The sequence below is a fragment of the Emydura macquarii genome, unplaced genomic scaffold, assembly GCF_026122565.2.
Source record: "Emydura macquarii macquarii isolate MOO-44397 ecotype Brisbane River unplaced genomic scaffold, CSIRO-AGI_Emac_v2 contig_1551, whole genome shotgun sequence".
Lineage (NCBI taxonomy): Eukaryota > Metazoa > Chordata > Testudines > Chelidae > Emydura > Emydura macquarii.
This window is the reverse complement of record NW_027131688.1, coordinates 13,535,188-13,556,659: the sequence shown is the minus strand read 5'-3', so window position 1 is coordinate 13,556,659 and position 21,472 is coordinate 13,535,188. Positions and strand designations below refer to the sequence as shown.

At 41.0% G+C, this 21,472-nt stretch overlaps 2 protein-coding genes across 6 annotated transcripts in view; one reads left to right on the top strand and one right to left on the bottom strand.

The window, feature by feature from the left end:
• The window catches only part of SLC38A6 (solute carrier family 38 member 6), a 44,776-nt gene extending 31,094 nt beyond the window's left edge, over positions 1-13,682 (bottom strand). For all 5 annotated transcript variants that reach the window (XR_010921142.1, XM_067554904.1, XM_067554906.1 and 2 more), the window contains exons 1-5: positions 13,554-13,682; positions 12,174-12,304; positions 11,273-11,346; positions 6,590-6,642; positions 3,525-3,564 (exon numbers count right to left, since the gene is read on the bottom strand). Coding sequence is in view for 4 of the 5 variants with exons in the window: in XM_067554904.1 (XP_067411005.1) it covers positions 3,525-3,564; positions 6,590-6,642; positions 11,273-11,346; positions 12,174-12,304; positions 13,554-13,673 (418 nt within the window). In the remaining variant the exon portion in view is untranslated. The remainder of the gene's footprint in view (positions 1-3,524; positions 3,565-6,589; positions 6,643-11,272; positions 11,347-12,173; positions 12,305-13,553) is intronic.
• A 1,494-nt stretch (positions 13,683-15,176) lies between these two features.
• On the top strand, positions 15,177-21,156 carry TRMT5 (tRNA methyltransferase 5). The gene is made up of 4 exons (XM_067554903.1): positions 15,177-16,419; positions 17,416-17,540; positions 19,599-20,250; positions 20,803-21,156. The coding sequence occupies exons 1-4, from the start codon at positions 15,708-15,710 to the stop codon at positions 20,853-20,855; spliced, it is 1,542 nt and encodes a 513-aa protein (XP_067411004.1). The 5' UTR covers positions 15,177-15,707; the 3' UTR covers positions 20,856-21,156.
• The last annotated feature ends 316 nt before the right edge of the window (positions 21,157-21,472 follow it).

Sequence of the window (21,472 nt, the reverse complement as noted above, 5' to 3'; positions counted from 1 at the left end):
TAATGTGTATTAATATGGTGTATTCTCCTGGTCAGCAAAAAGTACCGAACCACACTGTAGCAGGGCTAGTCGCCTCATGTATGTCCCCTCATGGCCGGGGTAGCTCTGTGGCCCCTGTCTCTTGCTAAAGGACTCCATGCAGTTTTGTCCTCTAATCCATCAACATGGTTTATTACCAGAACATAGTTCAAAATGGTCCATAATAAAATCCCGAACACATTGTCCATTTATCACCCCAGTGCAAACAGTGATTTAAATCCCAACACATCTTTGTCCCTCTATGTCACACAGACCACACACGGTCACCTACGGTCATGCCTGGTCTCTTTGCCAGTCCACTTCTGTCCCTCTGCCAGGACAGCCACCCCAGCCCTTCCAACTGGAGTACAACCTGCTCTTCCCAGTGGAAACATCCACAGCATCTCTGTTGGAAATCATTGTTGCCAGAGGAGCATCCCTCTGGCCCATCTCACTGTTCCCTTAGGTTGAGCCTTCCAGGGCATAACGGAGACGTCAGTCTTGGCTCCAGTTTGGAAACAGCAGGCATCTCCTGCCTTCAGGCCTGGCTCTCTGGTTTGGAGAGGACAGCCACCAAACCCCTCTTGCTGCTCACCTTGCCTTCAGCCTTCTCCCAGGAACCACAGTTAGTCTCTTAGCTCTGACGGCTCTCACCTGCCCTCTCCCACCTGACTCACCTGTGCTCTAAGGCTACCCTCACTCACCGGCTCGCTCTCGTCTATAGGACTCGGGTGACATCTTTTAAGCCCAAATAAAGTGAGCTGATGAGGCGCAGGTACTGGCTCTGCTCCCTTTTAAAAGGCCAGTGTTCACCCTGTGCACATACTAACCAATGAGAATGAAGAATTCTTTTTGAAAATAACTAAAAAGTACAAATGCAGAACAAGATTAAAATCGATGAAGTTTGCTGCAAAATAAATCTTTAGGCCATAGTGTTGGGTTTTTTTAATAAGCGCAATTTAAATTTGGGTATTTCAGAATGAAAGGAGTACAAAAATAATAGTTTACTAGTTTCAGAAGCTTTGGTAAGCTTGCGTAACTAAAAATAAGTGACAAAAATTTCAGTCACTACTCCACACAGAGCCTCAGCTAGTTTTTGGTACTCAACTGGACAATTTAATTGGCTGTACTCAGGTAAACAGCAGGCACTATAAAGACTTCTAAACGTGCTCCTGGTGAGGATGCACTCCACCGACCAAAGGAGGGTAGTGTGGACATCAGCCACCGCAGTAAAGGTGGCTGTAAGTTGACCTATGTTAGGTTGACTTATTTTTCTAGTGTGGACAAGGTCTAACTCTGAAATTTAAGACACTGATACAGCTTGAACGTCTGTTGAAGGGTCATAGTCTTGTGGGATGCAAAAAAACAAGAGGGGGGAGCCAAAGAAAGGGCTGAACATACAGAACTTTGTATTGATAAGTCGAGAGGCATCCTTTCATGACAAATTAAATTCAGTGACCTGATCCCTCTCACTGAGAAACCAATGGAAGGGGACCAGAAAGGCAAGAAAACTTTCTGTACCTTCATTGTCTCCTCAATGGATGAAGATGGAGTTTTGATGCAGAGAGGCTGAGAATCTGTTGGACGCTCGGAGAGCCAACACCACCGCATGGCTTCACTAGCTCCCACCTTTCCCCTGGCAGCACACTTCCAAAGAACCATGCGGCCATAGGCTGGGTCCCCTTGATTCAGTAGAAATAGCAGTTGCTGGAGAGGGAGGATTCACTGAGCGATAACAGCTGGGAGTTTATTTTCACATGTAAATCTAGTTGCTGAGCAGGAGGATGTGGACCACAGACAAATCCCTATTTCTCTTATCCCAAAAACAACCCTCCTGCTGTACAGGGCATCCACAGGATACTAGGAGATGGAGGAGGTGCCACGGAGGATGCGTGCCTCATCCCCACTTCCACCTAGACAAGACAGAGTGCCTCTTTACACAGTTAGGGATAGGCAATTTTCCCTATCTGTGAAATGGGTTAATCTTTGTAAGGAAATGAAATGTACGAGGCCAGGAAATACCTGTACCATTCTTTTACATAAAAAGATCTCTTCACTGAAATCCTGAGAACCAAAACACAGAGGATTTGGAAAGTGATGGGCATTTTTAAATACTTGAAAGAATAGTTTCCAGCTGTGAAAACTGCTTCTTGAATTAACCTGTTAAAGAGAAATGAAATTCTTGGCAGACCAGGTCCAGTCCCTGGCAGAGAAGTCCATTGCAGAAGATGGAATAAATAGTTTGATAATATCCAATGTGCAACAGCTTGGGCCTCTAGCATTACTAACTGAGTTTTATTAAAAGTGACACACAGAGAAGGTTATGAACTGTTATGAGGAAGAAATAAGACTCAAATTTCCTTTGACTGCTTAGCTTTGTACTAGATCCCAAAGTTGCCTGAACCTTCACTATGTATCCCCTCTTTGTCTTATAGCGTTTATTTAAAGGTCCAGTCAAATGGGAAAGGAAATGTAAAAATCTGTTCATAGCTACAGAACATCCTCTAAAACCTGCATGAATAAATAATCTTAGACCTTGGAATTAATGTGTTCACTCCTGTCTGGAATTAATTCCAGTATTTTTATAGTCATTTAAATTAAGTAGTTTCCATTACTGGTGCTTTTAGTAAAAGCAGGCCAATCATAAAATCAGTCACTTGGTCTAGTTCTAGGTCCATTTTGCAGTAAGAACAAGCAGTGATTAACAGACTACCTGGACTTATATAGACAGACACTGGAACACTGTTCCTCTTAGTCATTATAAATGACTGTCTACATCCTCTTGCCTAGTCTTTTTGTTTTATTTTCAGCACATTTCCTGCTTTCATCCAAGAGAAAAAAAATCCAGTTTAAACATCAGCATTCAAGAGAAGTCAGTCTCTTCTAACTCTACCTTTTAAACATAACTTCTTTTGGACTCTACTCTTAATATTTCTGTGGGTACTCTTACTTTTCTCATATACTGGTCACAAATTGGGATTTACATATTTATAAGTATGTAATTGATTATTTTTATTTCAAGATAAAATAACACTATTAGGAAATGTACTAAAAAGGTCAAGAAAAATAACTATATAGCTAGATTATACAGAAGATGACAAAACTGATCAGTGTGAAAAATAGACCACATTATGAAGGATAATGTATATTCAGTGCAAAAATCTTGAACTAACAAAAATGGAGGAAAATTACCATTAAGCTAGCATACACAAAATTCTATGGCTCAGGAAACACAAGCCACTAAAATAATTAAATTCAAAGGTCAAACTTTTATACTTGCATTCATCATGTCATGCTTCGGAACTGTAGGGTAAAGAGCATGCTGTGTGTCAACAAAGTGCACCTACTGTAGCACTTGGGCATACCAAGATCAAATAAACCTTGCCCTTAAATTTTCTTTTTGTCAGCCTCTCTCACAAGTATAATTTTACCTAAATATAGCCTTTTATGTTTGTAAACACCCCAAAACACACAACCCATTATTATGTGAATGTGAAATTTCTTACCTCCAATATTCTGAATAATTATTGTACTTGCCACAAGAACCTATAAAACAATTGATTTCTTTAGAAAAGGTAAGGAAAATTAAAAACAAACTTCAGTCTATAACAATCAAAGTGCATATGGATTATCTTAAATCATCAAAATGTAGAACTGATAATTAGTACCGAAAGGAAGGGTAGGTCTTCTGTTGAATGACTAATTTACAACGTATGGAAACAAATAATACAATAGCAAAACATCTTCACCAGAATACTGTATTTTCATTTTGAGATGACAGAACCAAAGTAGTTATAAATGAAGTTTGCTCTAAAGACAGTTAGCTCATTTTTGTATCATTCAGAGAGCATATAAATGAGTGTATTCTAATAATTTCTTAGAACTCCACTGCATCTGTCATTTACCTCTGAAGAGGCAATCAGATACAACATGCAAATCTCTATCAGTCAGCCTATTCATATAGTCTCCATTCATCAGAGACTATGAATATTTTATTCTGAACCTTAAAGTTAATTTTCTCTTTAAAATATTAAAAATTTACTCCTAGATCAGGGATTTTTTAAAATTTCTGATCATTTGTGGGAGCAGTGCTGGAAAAGAACTTTATCAGCCCTGAAATCACTGAAATGATCCAAAGTATATGTAGCTCTTATAGTCATGAGAGAGAAGACCTTAAAATTGTGTGTCTGTGATTACTATCTTGTTTTCTTTCTAATTCAAGTCCAACATGTAAGCATGGCCCAAGGTAGTGGGTTCTATCTTGGTGCCCACAAAATAAGTAAGTAAATAACAATCAGCATTTGAATAATACACTATTGGGTGCAATGGGGAAAAACTAAGAAAGAGGAGTAAAGAGAAGAAAAAGAGCTGGCTGAAAACCTGGAACAACTTCTACATACCACTTTACAACTGGGATTACAATCTTTCAAGTAGGTTACAGCATTAATTTCTAGTTGTAATGTGTTACAAAATAGTTGCTACTAAAATCATGCTAGAATTGAAGTTTGAGAAAAAAGCAAGATAAGTATGACATGTTAAGAAATATGAGAACTTGTAATTTGCCAAGATTGGAAATAACTATCTAACACTACCAAAAAGCTAAGATTACCAGCTTTTCAACAGTAGAAACCATGCCGTTTTAGTTCTGATTGCTTGTGGTTAACACATTTAGAATGGATATGATAAAAACTAATTAAATATTCTGTTAAATATCAAAATTTATTGCCAGTTGCGGTTACTAGATCTAATCTTTGGTCAACAAATACTGAAACTCACCTACATTAGAGTCATTATTCTTTAATTGATGCTACTGGAAGTTGTACACACCTTATGGGCCACATTCCAATCTCAGTTACACCCAATGAATCTGAGATCAGAATGTAGCCAGTGAAGCAGAAAAGAGACTTCTGCCTTCTGCTTTTTTGTCTTCAGGAAGTTGTTTAAAAAGGCAACCTTTTAACAACTTTGTTTTGGTAGTTCACACAGAACCTTACTGCTACTTGCTTAAAACAAGAACAGCTTTTAGTGCCAATTAACTGAAACACAGACCATATTAGTGATAGTGGAGAATGTGGAATGTTTAATGTAGTTCCCTCCCAAAAAGGAGATCCACTACTAGTGTGTTCCCTGCTGTGATAGGTGTTCACCCCACACAAGGCAGAACTGGGTAAAGTCAGTCAAGGTAGGTCAATTAACCTTACATGCTGCACCTTGAGGGAGCCAGAGCTCAATAAAGCCTAATGGAAGAAAACATTCAGCTGGGAAGAAGCAGGTTGGGCCTGCATAAAGGGATGAAGCTGAGAACAGAAGGGGGCTGCAAGGAAAGTAGTTGGCAGTCACTCCCTGAGAGATGGGAGGTTTGTTTAAGGTTACAGAGTCTTGACAAGTCAAAGGGAGGAAGTAGTCTGGGAGGAGGGTGTATGGACTGGTAAGGAGCAGTGGGGAGGGAATAAGAAAGGGATGTATGAAGGAGCCCAGGGAAACAGCGACAGGGTCTGGGAGCAAGCACACTGTAGCTGCTAGACATAGGGTCCCTGGGCTAGAACCTGGTGGACCCAGGTTTCCCTGTCAGCTGCTGGTACGGTTGCACAGGATCTGGCCTTGGACTAGAAGACAGCCTGGAACAGTATGTGGATAGTGGATCCAGTAGGATGCTGATATCCTGGAAAGGGAGGACTACCCAGTGACCTGGGTGGATGGCTGAGTCACAAAAAGGGTTTACCACGAGTCCAGGAGAGTGAGGGAGAAAGGTGGTAAGAGCAACTGTCAGACCTGAAAGGACAGAGTGTTGGGGAGCATCAGACCTGAACGGAGCTAATCCCCATGTGTCACCATAAGGAGGTGCCCCAACAGTGGGTGAACCCTGTTACACCTGTACATGCTACATCTTATACAGGACAAATCTGGTTGTTAAGAAAAAGGCATGCAATAGGCCATTCATTAGTTAACATATCAGTTTATTCTTAACCCAATAAAGCCTTTATAATGGATGCCTGAGAATAAGAATTGTTCGTCTGAACTGATCACTAAATTAATAACACTTCTGAAACTTTGTCTGATTTACTTACAATACTCACCTTCCACCTGGTTACTAAGGGTACGTCTACAGAGCAAACAAAGACCCACAACAGGGAGTCTGAGAGCCCAGGTCAATTGACTGAAGCTCATGCTAAGGAATTCAAAATAGCAGTATAGACGTTTGGGCTCAGGCTGGAGCCCAGGCTGTGAAACCCAATGAGACTCTAGCCCAACCCCAAACATCTACACTATTGTGGTAAATATTATCTGTATCTAGCTAATCTACGGACTGGAAAGGAACAACATTTTCCTTCAAGATTTTCGTGTTTAGACAGAATATGTCACCATAAATTAAAGCTATCTATTTTAGGACTAACTAAATGTTTGGCCTGTACAGTCTAGAATTGCAAACTGAAGAGTAGCAGGAATTTATTTACAAAAATCATGGGATTTGTACAATGTTAGAGTTTTGCTAAATCATGTAATAACAACAAAATATTTATCAGAACTATAGTACAGAATAAGAGACATGAGTACTATAAACAGACGTTACCTTCCCAGGTGATCCAAATGCAAAGAGGCCAAGGTCTTCATAAGAAGTGACAGCTGTTAAAAGAAAAACAAAGTATTTCCAACTTCATATTCACTTAATTATGAATATTTGGGTGTGGTTTTTTATTTTTTTACACTGACAAAACTAAAGCAGTACTTTGTAATTCTCGTTTATAGCTTTTGTATATAAACACTTTCTTCAATATATGTTGCTACTTATACATAATGATCCATATGCTTAGTAGAAATTTGTATTGCAATCGTTTTACATTAAACAGGATTACAAACACATGGATACCACATCACCTTCTCCTTCAGAATTCTTGAATATTATACCATTAATTAAACCATTCTGAACAATGGCCATTAAACAAATTGTTTTATTTCATTTTCATAAAGAATGAAAGGGGCAGTTTTGTATTATAGTGGACACATCTTTCAAAAAATATAAGCCTCAGCACCCAATTCTGCAAGCTTTTAAGCACCCCCCACTCCCTCGGATTTCAGGAAGAGCTGAAGGTGGCACTAGACTTTATAGGGTCAGGACCTCAGAACATTCACCATGGATCCTTACATATAGTGAAATCTGCACCGAGGCCCACCTTCAAAAGTAATCCCCTGACCTAAACCACCATATTAAAGTAACCCAAGATTTCCAATAGGGTTTTTTTTTAACTTTAGTTGAAGACAATATTCGGTAACTTTGTTACTAGAAACTCAAGGAGTATCAAAAAGGTGTAAATTATTCTCAAAAATGCCACCCCCCCTTTCTTCTAGTCTATATTAATGCAGGGCATGGCAGAGATTCAAACTGCTGTAAGTATTTTAGAGGGCAAATCAGTCTTAAAAACCACATGATTTTATGGTTGTAACTCATACTCCCTTCCCTTTCACTCAGCCCCCTTGCAGTACATTTTACCATCTCTCCCCATGTCACAACTTATTTTGGCCCCAGGCCTGCAACCTGATCTGCCAGGGCAGACCTCCCCTACTCCCAAGCTGCCTCCTGATGAAGTCAATGGAACATCACATGGGAGAAAGCGTCAGCCTGTGTCAATCAGATTGCAGGACTGGGGCCTCAGACAGACGGTAAACTCCTCAAGACAGGGACAGTGTTATTTGTCTGTAAAGTTACACACACAGTAATTATCACTGTAGCACAGATAAACAATAGAACTTAACTATCTTGTAGGTCTTTTGCAAGCCCAGCATTTCACATTCCTCTCTAGTACCATTATTGATGTTATGCAAAAACAAAATGGGCCAGAGTCTGCTCTGTTACACCAATGTAAACCTGGAGTAACTTCATTTACATCAGTAGAGTCTCCCCAGATTTTAGACTGGTATAAAAGAGCAGAATATGTACCACCGTGTTTTATCCTACATTGTTTTTTATAAACAACCTTACATGGCATTTGACTGCACAAATATTTCGGAATCACCTAGTCATTACAAATTAAGAAGATTCTACTGTATCGATTGGGGAATTAGTTTCTAATTCTGTAGGCACAAATACATAATTTGGTAACTCTCTCCTACTGGATAATTATTGTCAACAAAGGAGAACAAAGTGATTATTTATGTTGCAGTTATAGCAATGTAAAACTTTAAAAGGTCTGATTAAAGGAGTACTTTCTGTGTTAACTCTGCATTTATGCTAGAAATTCAGTCCTGTGAATAGTGTGGCATTTATTCTCAAGTTTTCAAAAGTACAAAAATTTGATTTAAAAAGCAAAATAAACTCTACCACTTTAAAGACAAGTTAGTTCAGCAAAAATATATGATTTCTGAAACGTGTTGCAACACAATGGAAATCCATTTATATCCGCTGAGGTGAAATTGAGAATTACAATAACAGCAACATTAATGGTTGCACACTTCACAGATAAAAATGTAGCAGCAGCAACCCCATCAATAACCTTAACCCTCTACTCCTGCAAAATAATTCCAGCTCTGGTAGCTCAATCCCTAGACAAAATGGTGAGAAATAAACTGTGCTAATTAATAGCAGGTGCTGGTGGACTGCTATAATTGAAGACTGAACACAACTCTCAACACAACTTGAGCGAAAACAGCAACGTTTATCTGCTAAGCCATTTGATCACTACTGGTAATTAGATTTGGTCACTGTTATAGATCCAGAGTAATTGTGCCATTACAAAATTAGAAGCACTTCTCCAATGATAAGCCATTATGACTAAAATGTTTGTGCTTAATATATCGGTCTCCCTCTAAAATGAAACCAATATAGAAGCTTCCTCTGCAGACAGCTGTCAGCCATTTCTTTTCTATACTCACTTTTTTCATGACAATTTGGTATCACAAAATCATAGATTAGGGTTAGAAGGGACCTCAGGAGATGATCTAGTCCAACCCCTTGCTCAAAAGTAGGACCAATCCCAACTAAATCATCCCAATGGACAGTTTATAAACATGGTACTTTTCATACTGTAAAAATATTTTCCCAACGCATTCTTTAGGATTATAACCACTGAAACTCCTTCCTTCCCAACTCCAGTCACACCATAGCTCATTATTGTAGGTTTGTTCACAATTGCTGGTCTGACGCATTTTTAAAAAAAGAATATTTAATTATCTGTTTTGAAGACTGCCTCACATATAAAGAACAATCTACATTTCACTGAGATAAAGATATAGCAGGCCTTTCATCCTTAATAGGTTTCCACTGAAAGACCAGGAATGTTCTATCAAATGGAATTATTTTCAGTGTATTTAAAGGAATCATTGACCAAAACTATATTAAATGTAACCCGACTGCAATCATCTAAAATCAATGAAAGCACGTAAATTTAAATCCAGAAATCGTAATACATTTTTTATTCAATGAAATACCGAAGCATATTTCTGATCCTTGTTTAGCCTGGCAACGAGTTAATTGAGTAGAAATTATGAATAGGAAAGATGTTCTTCTAAGGCATGTGAAATAATTCATCCAATCACTTGAGTGGTATTCCCTCCTTATACTTTTTATATAAAAAAATGCTTCCCAGAAAAGCATTACCACCTATGGATAATGACTTGGGGAGATAGAGTATGAAAAAAATGCTGCAGGGAGTTGTAATATTACTTTTGGATAATGACTTAGGGCCTTCACATATAAAGATGGTTTAAGCCTTCAAAGTTCACCAAGTGGGAAGTTCCTTTACTGTAAAATAACTTTTCTTTCATTTCTCTTCCTTGTCCTGTCCTTGTAATTTTCTTTGCATTGGGTTGCCCATGATGATAATCAAACATCATAATACCATCATTTAGGACATATATGATACAGTGCTTTTCATCCATAGCTTTGAATACTCTATAAAGTTTTATTATCCCCATTTTACAGATGGGAAAACAGATTAAGTGTCTTGCCCAAAGTCACACAGCAAATCTTCTACATAACGGGGACTAGAACCTTTGTCTCCTGATTTCTAGTCCAGTGCCTTATCCACTGCATGGATACCTCTTATGAAAAATGGTAAATACATTAAATGATTGTGGCAATGGGGGCCATAAGAATCTACAGTAGATAGAATAAGAGTTTTCAAACCTTTGCCCTATTCCTTTCTAATCTTGGATCCTTAACTGGCTGAAGAGAAAAAGGTAGCCACAACTAGTCCAAAAAGCACTAAGCAGCCATTGACTGATATCTTACATTAAAATATCCCTAAACTCTACTGAAATTAAAGTGCATGAAAGGAGATTATTCAACACGTGACAGGAGCAGCAGTCTCCAAGCAGAATCAAATAATAGTCAGCTGAATGACCAAACCTAGATACGGAAAACAAAGGCAATAAGGAAAGAGAAGAAAGCTTTTTCCCACCACCACCATGAAAACCATCCTTAAAGTAATGTAGGCAGATGGCGTGATAATGACAAGATGGATGATGGAAACAAAGATCCTGTTATACCAGAAAGCCTCCATATAGTAGAATTTAAGGAACTGGATTCTTAAGGTTTCAATAACAGTTTTAAAAAAGCATGAGTTAAATCATTTGGTGACAGCAGATTAGATATTGTACAGAGAAAAGACCCCAAAGCAAACATTCCTGAACTATGATAAGTTAATGCTAAGGACCTAGGATCAGAACTCACACTACAATCAAGCAGTGTCAGATGATCTCTAAAATAGAAGAGATCTACAAAGAGCAAGGGGATGGCTACTGGTCAAATAAGATTACCAAGCCTGAAAGGTAACCGTTAAAATGAACGAGTGTATGCTACAGTTGCAGAGTTACAAACTAAAGGCTTCCTGCTACTCTGATAACTTCAGAGAAAGCAACAGCAGCAGGATGTTGGAGTGTACATAATACAAATATAATGCAATTAAAATGCTTGAATCCAGAAGGTGTTAAAACAGTCCTTACTAAAGTACACCAGATATTTGCCTTTTTTCTACATCGTTTCAGAATTTCTGGAAGCTTAGAAATCATTTATAGTGCATACCAATTACTGCAAAAATATTTTCAGTCACAAAGTTTCAAAGGTATGACAATGCTTCAAGTTCACACTTATGAATGAGTTTTGTGACAGTGAAAAAACCTTAATTTTAAAAATATTACAGCAATAGTAAAATATATATAATGTATATACTATGAATTCAAATAATTTTACAGCATCAGACCTTTGAGATGTAGATGAGACAAACTAGAAACTATTGCTCTACATATTATTTTCACTTACCAGTCTGAATGCACATACTAAGGAGCAGAAATACAGAGTAAGAAGCAAGGCTGGCAACAATCAGCAGCAAGATACTAAAATATAAAATATTGAAGTTTAAGGCATTTTTTAAAGTACACTAATGTTCTCTTCTTAAAACTGATTTATTATTGCACAAGAAAGAAGTTATCATGAGACAGGACTTCCTCATTTTATGGCTCACATCTGCTGACCAAAGTTCATATAGTCACTGACCTATCTGCTGATTGCTATGTTCCACTACTCTTTACATTTTTATATACTAGACTACATCACAGATTATGTAGGGCAAAAACATTGCATGTGAACCATTTAATAACCCAATGGAACATAACCACCAGGAACAGCAACTCTACTGCATGTGTGTCTGTGTATAGATATTAAAGTGAACTTAGTCCTTACAAAAGGAGTCAGACTGCCAATGGTAGATATTTTAGTCCTCCATTTATCCATAGAATAGATACAGCATGAAGAGCAGAAGTGCAAGCTGCACCACACTGCTCAGCAGACATGCATAAGCCCTATCCTGGACAGCCCAATGCTAAAGCTAAATGGGACAGTGATTTTGCGATATAAACATCTATCCATTAGGAACTAGGCTGAGTTCATGAAATTGCCACCAATTCAATGTTAATTTAATGCGACTTCAGGTCACTACCTCTACAGGCCAGATTTGAACGAATAACCTAGAAGTGAAAGGGTCCATAGCCTAATGCCAAAAACACAAACCATCCAGTCCCTGTAAAATGTAATTTTTCATAAAAAAAACCTCAGCTCAGTTCTTGCTCCTCACCTTTTTTTTTAAAAGCAGGTTATGTACAGTACTTCAAGAACATGTAAAGGTCAGTTTAGAACACATATGTATGTGAAACTAAAAGCTTACCTAAATCCAATGATCCCTGTGTTGGCCATGGCATATGATAAGCCAAGTATCCCACTTCCCATGATTGCATTCATTAAATTAAACACTGAGAAACCAAAGGAAACACCTGAAGATGCATGATTCAGAGCTCTCTGTAAATAGGATAAACAAATACAGTTACTATGAAAGTGTTTTATTTTGTTTTTGGAGAGACAGAAGAAATGTCAGCCACATAACTTCTCCCTTTCTTCATCCAAGCCCAGAGCTTTCACTTATTAGCAGGTCCTTATAAAACGCTAGAACCCCAAATAGCAAATATTATAAAGTAATGAGCCCCAAACACTGCACCGTCTGGAGTGGTTTAGAATGTGGTTAGCTTTGTTTTTAAAGAAGGCTTTCATCACATCTGCATGGGGGGAGGGAAGAAAGGTAAGGAAATATCAGCAGTTGGGATAATTGAATGCTTCCAAGCCTTAGATAAATAAAGGATCAAACATCTCAGAACAATGGTGGTCCTCACCTTAAAGCCCTGTACTACTCTGTGTGCCTGCATCTCTGCTCATTTCTGACTGCCAAATCTCCCTGCTATAAGTTCCATTTTGTATCCTTGTCATCTTCCTCCAGGTATTATTTTATTACTGTCCTTTGAGCTTGGTAGTCTTTTTTCATGTGCTAAACACCTACCCCTCTCCTTAAAACATCTCCTCAAAGCAGTTTCTTCATGAGGCTTTTTGAAAACAAAATACTTCAGCAGTCTTACGCAATGACCACACTACATATCATTTGTTTGAAACAGCTTATCAGCTTCTTGGGACAGAGTGTGTCCTCTCATTTTCTTCTAAGGCATCAAGCACACTCAGAAATGATTACCGATAAAATTCAAGCAGTACCAAAAAATGCCAAGACAGTCATTCCCACCCAGCTGCCCTACATCATCAACAAGGCTGCTTGTCCCCGCTGGTTTAAATTCAGCCCAGAACAGTAACACCCCGAAGTTAGTGCTGTGCAGAACGATCTCACTTGATCTCAGTCAAGTGAACAAGTGTCACTTCACAAGCCGCCCACACCATCCAAACGGGCCCCGATCTCTCTCAGGGAGCAGGGGCGAGCCAAGAAGCCCAGGCTTGAGTTGCCCACGGATCATGATCCACCCTCCCGTTCCCGATCACCGCTCAAAGCGCCAGCGGGGAAGCCTGGCTGGATGGGACCCGTCCTGGGGGTAAAAAGTCCCCCCCACCCCGCACCCCAACTCCGCTCTGTACACCCAGGTGCCCGGCCCCGACACCTCCCTCCTCAGAGCCAGCTCCACTCCCTCAGCTCTTGCCACAGACACCCCGGGAGGGGACCCTCGTCTCACGCCCAGCCCCCCTCATCCCGCTGCCCCGCAGTCCCCTCACGCACCCCGCCCGGCGGCGCTGGGGGCAGCAGGGGGTCGGACTCCTGCTCCCCTTCCTGCTCCCGGGCGGACAGGTACCAGCCCCGCTCCCAGTTGATGTTCCCGGTGCCTGGCGGCTGCAGCATGGTGCGGTGCGGTGCCGATCCGATCCCCTCGCTCGGCCAGTCAGTCAGTCCCCGACCCCCGCCCAGCCACTAGGGCGAGCGCTCAAAGCTGAGCGGAGCTGGGCGGAGCCTCAGGTCGGACTGGAACCGCCCCCTGCCCGGCTGGGGGGAGGTGGCGGCGCTGCCTGATGACGTCACTCACAGCCCTACCCATTCGCCGGGCTCCGCCTGATGATGACGTAATAATGACCGGGGGGGGGGGGGCAGGAGCGACCCAGCCGCGAGCCGCACCGGCACGAGGAGGACCTGCGATGAGATGAGATGAGGTGAGGTGAGGTGAGGGAAGGGAGGCCCGGCCCGGCCCGGCCCGCAGCCGAAGGGCTCTGCGGCGCGGCTGGGGGATGCGGAGCCCCTGCGGGCCTGGCGGGAGAAGGGGCGGGCCTGGCGGGAGAAGGGGCGGGCCGGGGCCTGGGGATCTGACGGGATCGGGGCCACCCGGGCGCGTAGGAAGGAACTGAGCCGGAGCCGAGCTCGGCCCTTAGCCAGCGCCTGGGGCCCGGCCTGGCGCACCGCGGCCCGGCTGCAGCGCCTGGGGCCCAGGCAGGGGCGAAGGGTTCCCTGTTTACAAAAGTTTCCCTTCGGCTCCAGGGCCTGCAGCCAGCGGCGGGGCTTGGGGGGCAAACGGGCTCGGCCTCGGCTCCTCTCAACCGAACCTGCAGCGCCGGGCCCAGCAACCCCGCCCCTCCCCCGCAGCCGGCTCCCACCCCTTCAACCAGGGCAGGCCGCGGTGGTGTAACGCACGGCGCCGCTCAGCGAGGCTCATGCAGGGTCTGCACTTAACACCGCACAGTCACCGCGCTGCCGGCACTCCGGGCTGGGGAGAGCTGACCTGCCTGGGGTAGGCAGATAATCTGACCGCCACTGCAGCTTGGGCATCAGCCCATCTTTCTGCCGCTTGGAGGAGTGGATTAACTAACTACACCGAGAGAAACCCCCCTTCCGTCCATGGAGGAAGTCTCCGCACTAACCCAGCCCTCGTGTAGACATGCCCCACAACAACCAGGGAATGAATTCTCTAGAGTGGGTCTTTGCAGCAAGACTGAGCTGCTGGCCCAGGGCAAGTGCAGCCTCAGCCTAGAAGAACAGTCCAGCTGCCCTAGCAACACACATCGTTCAGTTCCTGTGAACCTGTGTTCATCAAGGTTTTCATGTACCCTCAGAAGAACCTTAAACTGAATCCATTTTCATAGTGGCAGCAAGTGCAAAGTAAAGAGCCAAGGAATTACTGAGTGGGCCTTGCTCTAGGAAGAAAGCAAACATAAAACCACATTCTTCAGCTCTTGCCTCCTTTAGTCCCATTCACATTACAAGTACTTCACTCCTAAAGGGTTTGCCTTGACATTAATCTAAAAGCTGCAAGAGCTGAAGAATGTTTCTGACTTAAGATCATTACAGATAAGACTTAAGTCCAAGCAATTGCCTGCTACCATGGGAGGACTTAAACAATGAGACAGCACTCTGATATTACAGGGATGAGTGCAATATGAAAATCTACATAGAACTAGTGTCTGGACAGCTCGACTTTTTCCTCTTGTAAAACCAACAATAGCCTCATTTTGCATATATAAAATGGGGAGGTGGAGGGTGCAGAAAACAGCAGCCTTAAGGGAAATACTCAAAGACAAGACAGACTCTTGTTCCAGTTCAGGTTACCCTCCCATGAATGAGCTACGTCTCTGCAGAGTGGTTTTGCCTACCAACAACTGCAGTCTGGCAACCAGTTCTTGCTGATCAGCTTTATCAGAGACAGTGAACAGATCTAACATTTGTCTTAACGGGAGTATCATCAGGCCCATTAATAGCAAGAACAGGTCACCTTTGTGTGTAGACATGGGGTGATCATCCACCATTACATAAAGTTGGTTGAGATGTGTTTTTTGGCCATGTAAAAGGATAGAAATTCATAGTCCTATGGTTCATAAAGAGCATTACAAAACTATTATGAATTACTTGATACAAATGGAAACTATTTTGTGAAAATTGTAAATCCATGCAATGTGCAGTGTTTTGTTTTTTTTAAATGTCTATAAAAGGAATAATTTCCCTTCTAGGATATTATGGAGATTATATGGATACTCTGCTAGACTACTGAAAACTAAACTTTTTAGAAAAGCTGCATCTCATACATCATTTCCAGAAGTTTGGTTGCTTTTGGCACGGTATTTTGACAGAGTACCTGGACTTTTTGGGGTAGTTCAGAGAAACAGTTTCTTTACAATGCCTGAAATTCTAGAAAATAAAGCTGATCTTGAACTGCACTCACCTCATCCTGAAGTACGTGGAATGACAACACTTGACCGAGCAGCTTTCAAAAGGACAATTGTTGTTCCAGTTCTAAGAGTGAAAAAAGAAGTAATAAGCAAATTGTTAAAATCCCTCAAACATACAACACTGCAGCGTCCAGGTCTGAAGCGAGTGATTGAAGATCCAAAAGATGAAGACAGTAGATTTGTTTTGTTGGATCCTCATAAAATATCAGAAGAATATTCACTGAGTGAATACGAACAAGAAATATTAAAGCAGTTTAATATTAACCCTGAGGTGTCCAAGTATAACTTGGAACTGACTTATGACAATTTCAAGACTGAGGAAATCTTACGGGCAGTGCTCCCTGAAGGTCAAGATGTCACCTCTGGGTTTAGTAGGATTGGCCATATAGCTCACTTGAATCTTAGAGATCATCAGCTGCCCTATAAACATCTGATTGGTATGTACAACACTCACACTCCACAAATATCCACTTATACATTTCTCCCAAAGCTAAGTCATTTTGATAAGTGCCTGAGCTACAGATGATTATTTTGCACAGGGAGAGCTATGGGGAATCTTCATTGTTTTAAAATTGTTTTACCTTAAACAGGCTTTTATTAAAAGTGAATCCTTAGGTTAAAGGACACTGGGTAAGGCCTTTTATGTATATCTAACTTGAAATTAATAGTAGGCTATTGACCTCACCGGGCATAGGATAAAATGTAGCACATTTCAGCTTAGGCCCACTGAAATCAACCCCTTTGTGGCAGGGGAGACCAAGATCAAAACTTTTAACACTTTATTAATACACCAGCTATAGTTGACTGCTGTAGTCCACCCTTTGAGCTGATGTTACTAGCTGACCTGGGTTCCAGTCAGGCTCCCCTTAAAGTGCACAGAATCACATTGACATGGTGATTCAATGTTGAATCAGCCCCTTGGGTAATGATAACTTAGGATGTGTATTGCAGTAGTGCTTAGGCCCCAGTGCACTAGAGGTGAAGCGATTTGCTCAATGGCAGGTCTAGGCAGAACTAGGTCTCCTGAGTTTCAGGCCAGTGACTTACCCACGAGAGCAGCAGCTTCCAAGCTTTATTGGTTCACATACCATCACCTTAAATGGTGAAGTGAATGGATGGAACATCAAGCTTCTATATTACAGATTGAGAACCCTGCAGTAGACAGTACTGTCTCCCTGAAGAGCAAGAGCCTTTACTGGGAATCTAACCCTCCTCCTCTTTTTTCAGTGTAAAATATTTGCCCTAGGAGGTACCTGTGACACAGTGGCACTAGTAGAAATAATGTGTAGCATGCTGAATGATTTCACATGTAAGTCATTCCATAGGTACTTTGCTTTTTTAAATACAACTCAGAATTGTTATCTCGTGTATCGTGCAGGATTTAAAGATTTAGTAACAGTTAGTAGCTGAATATTTTTATCCCTTTGTTGCAGGCCAGGTTATAATTGACAAGAATCCAGGAATCACCTGTGCAGTAAATAAAATCAATATTATTGACAACACTTACCGAAATTTTCAAATGGAAGTGTTAGCTGGCGAGGCCAATCTGATCACAAAGGTACAGATTTTCCTATTTTCTAGCACACCCAGTCAAACACACAGACTGCAGTTGAAGTGGAAAAATAGACATGATGGAAAGATACTGTAAAACTTTAATGTTGTCGCAGCCCAAGATCTCAGTAATTAGCAGTCCTATATGTGTTTCATATGTCCCAGTCTACCATTAATGAAGTCTCAGCCATGTTTACAAGATCTTTATAAGGATATTGTCAGAGAGTATATTCCAAGTCTGGTAAAGTAATGAACTCTTACAAAGATACTAATTTAGAACTTAAATTCCCCTCCCCTTCCAAAAAAAATCACAAAGTATTTTTCACATTGTTAAATGCATTTGGTGCAAGAAAATAAGGTAAGTGCTTTGGATTCACTTTGCATAATATAGTGGCTGGAGTTAGAATCTACAGGAATAGAATCTACCACTGACTGTGACCTAGCAGAAGATTCTGTGCCTCAATTTCCCCTTCTGTAACTGTGAGATAAGATGCACTTTGGTAGAGTGTTTTATGACCCTTGCATGAAAGGTACTATTTGTCTATACATGTAAAGTACTATTACTTAAACTGGGTTGCTGGGGCTTAGACAGGAGTTAAGGCAACAATTACCAGTTTGGCAATTCCTTTTTTAAAATAAGTTTTTTGTTTTGTTAACTTTAAATATTTTCCCCCTGAAACGTAGCTGAATAGTTTGGACGTGTAGAGCTGGCTGAACACAGAAAGAAAGCAAGCATTTGAATCAGAACATCAACAATCTGAGTAGGCATTTTTGAGCTATGTTACTCTACTATAGGAGTTCTTGCACTGTGGGTAGGAGACAGTGTAATAGTTTTGTATTATACTTCTATTGGCAATACAAATGATAGGGATTCTCTGATTATTTATTGAAATTACTTGTCAGACTAGCACCAAAAAAATCTCAGATCAGGGAGGGGAAGGGGTGAAGCTTTCTGGGGGCACCCAGGGTTGTGCTACCATCTGCCTTTAGAGTGTGTGTGAAGACTTGTTTGTGCCTGCCATGCGTTGGCTCCCCAACTCCACCATGAACACAAGCACTCTCCTCTAGGCCTCGCAGGCCCCACTGTTTCTCTGAAGGTTTGTAATAGATATCCCCCAATCCTCTAGCCCTCAAAGCGTCTCCCTGGAGTTTCTAGCCCCTGGTCCACTATACACTCACATTATTGACAGATTTGCTATTGCCAAAGAAACAGTACATGCCAGCTTACCATTTCAGATCACCACTCTGCTTAACACACAGCACTTTTACTTGATTGCACTATCCAGATGTCTGTTTATTTAACGAAGTATAGAGATTCAGGTAATAGTAATATAAAATAACACACAGCCCAGAGCCTAGACTTAACAAGATACTCACGTTTTGTAGAATATTGCTCACCCAAAATCCTTGCAGTGCTTCACAGAAGGTATCGGGGGTTTTATATCACCACTCCACTTCACTGATCATTGTACCTGCGGGCTTTAGGCATCTAACACTTCCTGTTTGATGGAGTCATCAGCACTATGCCACCTGCAAAGGCCAAGTGCAGTACAGTTTCAGGGTTTGTAGAACAGACTCCCAAGTAACTGAATTTAACCCACCACTGCCCTACTCGCATTGTCATCCTGTTGTTTGTTGGGGCTTCTAGAATAAGGAGGACTTGAGAGATCTTTCTGAAACCAGCCATGACGCCCTTGAAGGGACTAAGGTTTTTTGTTTTGTTTTTTAAATGATTTTGTTGCTTCCCCCCCACCTGATGATTTACACATACGTCAGCTGGCTGGCTTGACTGACTGAAATATTCCTTATTTGGCCACAGAGGACCATTTAATGGCCCTTTTATAGAAAGAGCTGGGAAAGCCCGTGGCACTGAGAATGTTTTCTGATTAATAGAATGCTTATTATACAAGATCAAGATTCATTTGTCCCATCAGTGGCACAAACACCAGTGTTCCTATTACATTTTAGTAAAATACTTAATAAATTGATTACACTGTTTAGACGTACATCTATGTTTGGAACCTAAATACAGGTGGTTTAAACAAATGTCTTGGACTTTTTTCAGACTAAAGAAAACTACATCACTTATGAATTTGACTTTTCTAAAGTCTATTGGAATTCCCGTCTGAGCACAGAACATGGTCGTATCATTGAACTTTTAAAGCCGGGTGACGTTCTATTTGATGTCTTTGCTGGGGTTGGACCTTTTGCCATCCCAGCAGCAAAGAAAAAGTGCAGCGTATTTGCAAACGATCTCAACCCTGAATCCTACAAATGGCTTCTACACAACTGTAAGTTAAACAAAGTGGACAAAAAAATAAAAAATTTCAATATGGATGGTAGGGATTTTCTTCTGGGGCCAGTTAAAGAAGAGCTAACTAAGGAGCTGTCACTTCCGACAAAAGAGAGGAAAAACTCTTTGCACATTGTCATGAATTTGCCAGCTTTGGCTATCGAATTTCTAGATGTTTTCAAACATTTCTTAGACGGAAAGCCATGCAGCACTGACCTCCTTCCAACAGTGCACTGTTACAGCTTCTCAAAACATGATAATCCTGTCAAAGATGTTCAAGAACGGGCTGAAGCTTTTTTGGGAACTTCCTTAGAGGGACGCTGTTCTACTCACCTGGTGAGAAATGTTTCACCCAATAAGGAAATGATGTGCATCAGTTTCCCGATCCCAGCTGAAGTGCTGTACAAGAAGTATACTCCTGAAGGTAAAGTCAAGTCCCACGCTAGTGGTTTTAAACTATATCCTTTGCCTCAAATTACACCTGAGAGAGAAAAAGACTCTGCATTTGATGGATTTAAAACTAGAGTTCTCTGAGCTAGGGGGTCTGATTTAGTGGTGTAATTCCAATTCGGTAGTCCTAATTTTTAAGATCCCCATCTGCACCGAGGACCACACAGGCAGACCTCTATGCCTGTCTGAAGTCAGTTGTAGAATCAGAGCCTCTAAATTGGCAGAATCATATTCTATAAATTTTAATTGGAAAACTTATGGTCAAATCATGCACCCTTTCATGTTCATGTAGAAACTTGTATTGAGTTCAGTAAAGTCAGGCTTTGACTCGTGGCATGCTTACCTTCCACTCTCCTTTCCTATTACTTTTTTTTTAAGTCGTTGTCCTCTGACAGCTTGGCAATGGACTATTTCCCCTATTAATTGAAGTGTCACAAGTCTGGTGTGTTTTAGTGTAAAATTTGTCTTGGGTAGAAATGTATGTTGTGTAGAAATGTTAACATATTACTTTCTGAACCTGTTCTAGAGAGTCCTGAGGAACCAGCCTCTAAACGCCTGCGCCCAAATGAAGACTCCTGAAGGAAAACTGATTAATTTAAAAGACTAGTTATAGTACCATTTTGTTTACTGTGCACCAGACAGGGAGGCGGGAAATTTACCTCCGACCCTCAAGTCACTGAAAGCAGATAAGATTTACTCACTTACACCAAGAAAATACAGTTAATGCATGAAAGTCTTGCTTTTTTTCTTTTTTTTTTTTTTTTTGGTGAACAGCTTGCTCTCCTGCATTTTTTTTTGTTGTTTTTAAATTCCTGGTTCAGGAACCAGAGAGGATCATTTCTTTTATTACAGAGAATATTAAACTTTTTATTTTCTCAAATGTTAGTTCTGTCGTATGTATGCTGTGATAGCATAGAGATGGGAATGTTTCCTGATACAGCTTTTTTGGGGGCACTTGCAGTTTGTGCCAAAACATCTTCATTTTAATATTTGTTAATTGGATTGCAGACTGGAAAACGTGGCTCATTCTATGTCTGTAGAACTTCTCAAAGGAGAATTGTATGTAGGGTAGGGTAGGCCATCTTCATATGGGCAAGTAGAACTGGGTTCTTTCCCATGCAGGTGGTTTTGCACTTACTAGTATTGGATTTGTGTGATCGGATGAGAATGCATGAACGCACGAGCAGCTTTTGTGT

Coding starts and splice junctions, on each gene's coding strand:
- TRMT5 (XM_067554903.1), top strand. CDS start 15,708: ATGTGCAGTGTTTTGTTTTTTTTAAATGTCTATAAAAGGAATAATTTC. Junction 17,541..19,598: donor AGGCCAATCTGATCACAAAG/GTACAGATTTTC, acceptor GACTTTTTTCAG/ACTAAAGAAAACTACATCAC. Junction 20,251..20,802: donor CAAGAAGTATACTCCTGAAG/GTAAAGTCAAGT, acceptor AACCTGTTCTAG/AGAGTCCTGAGGAACCAGCC.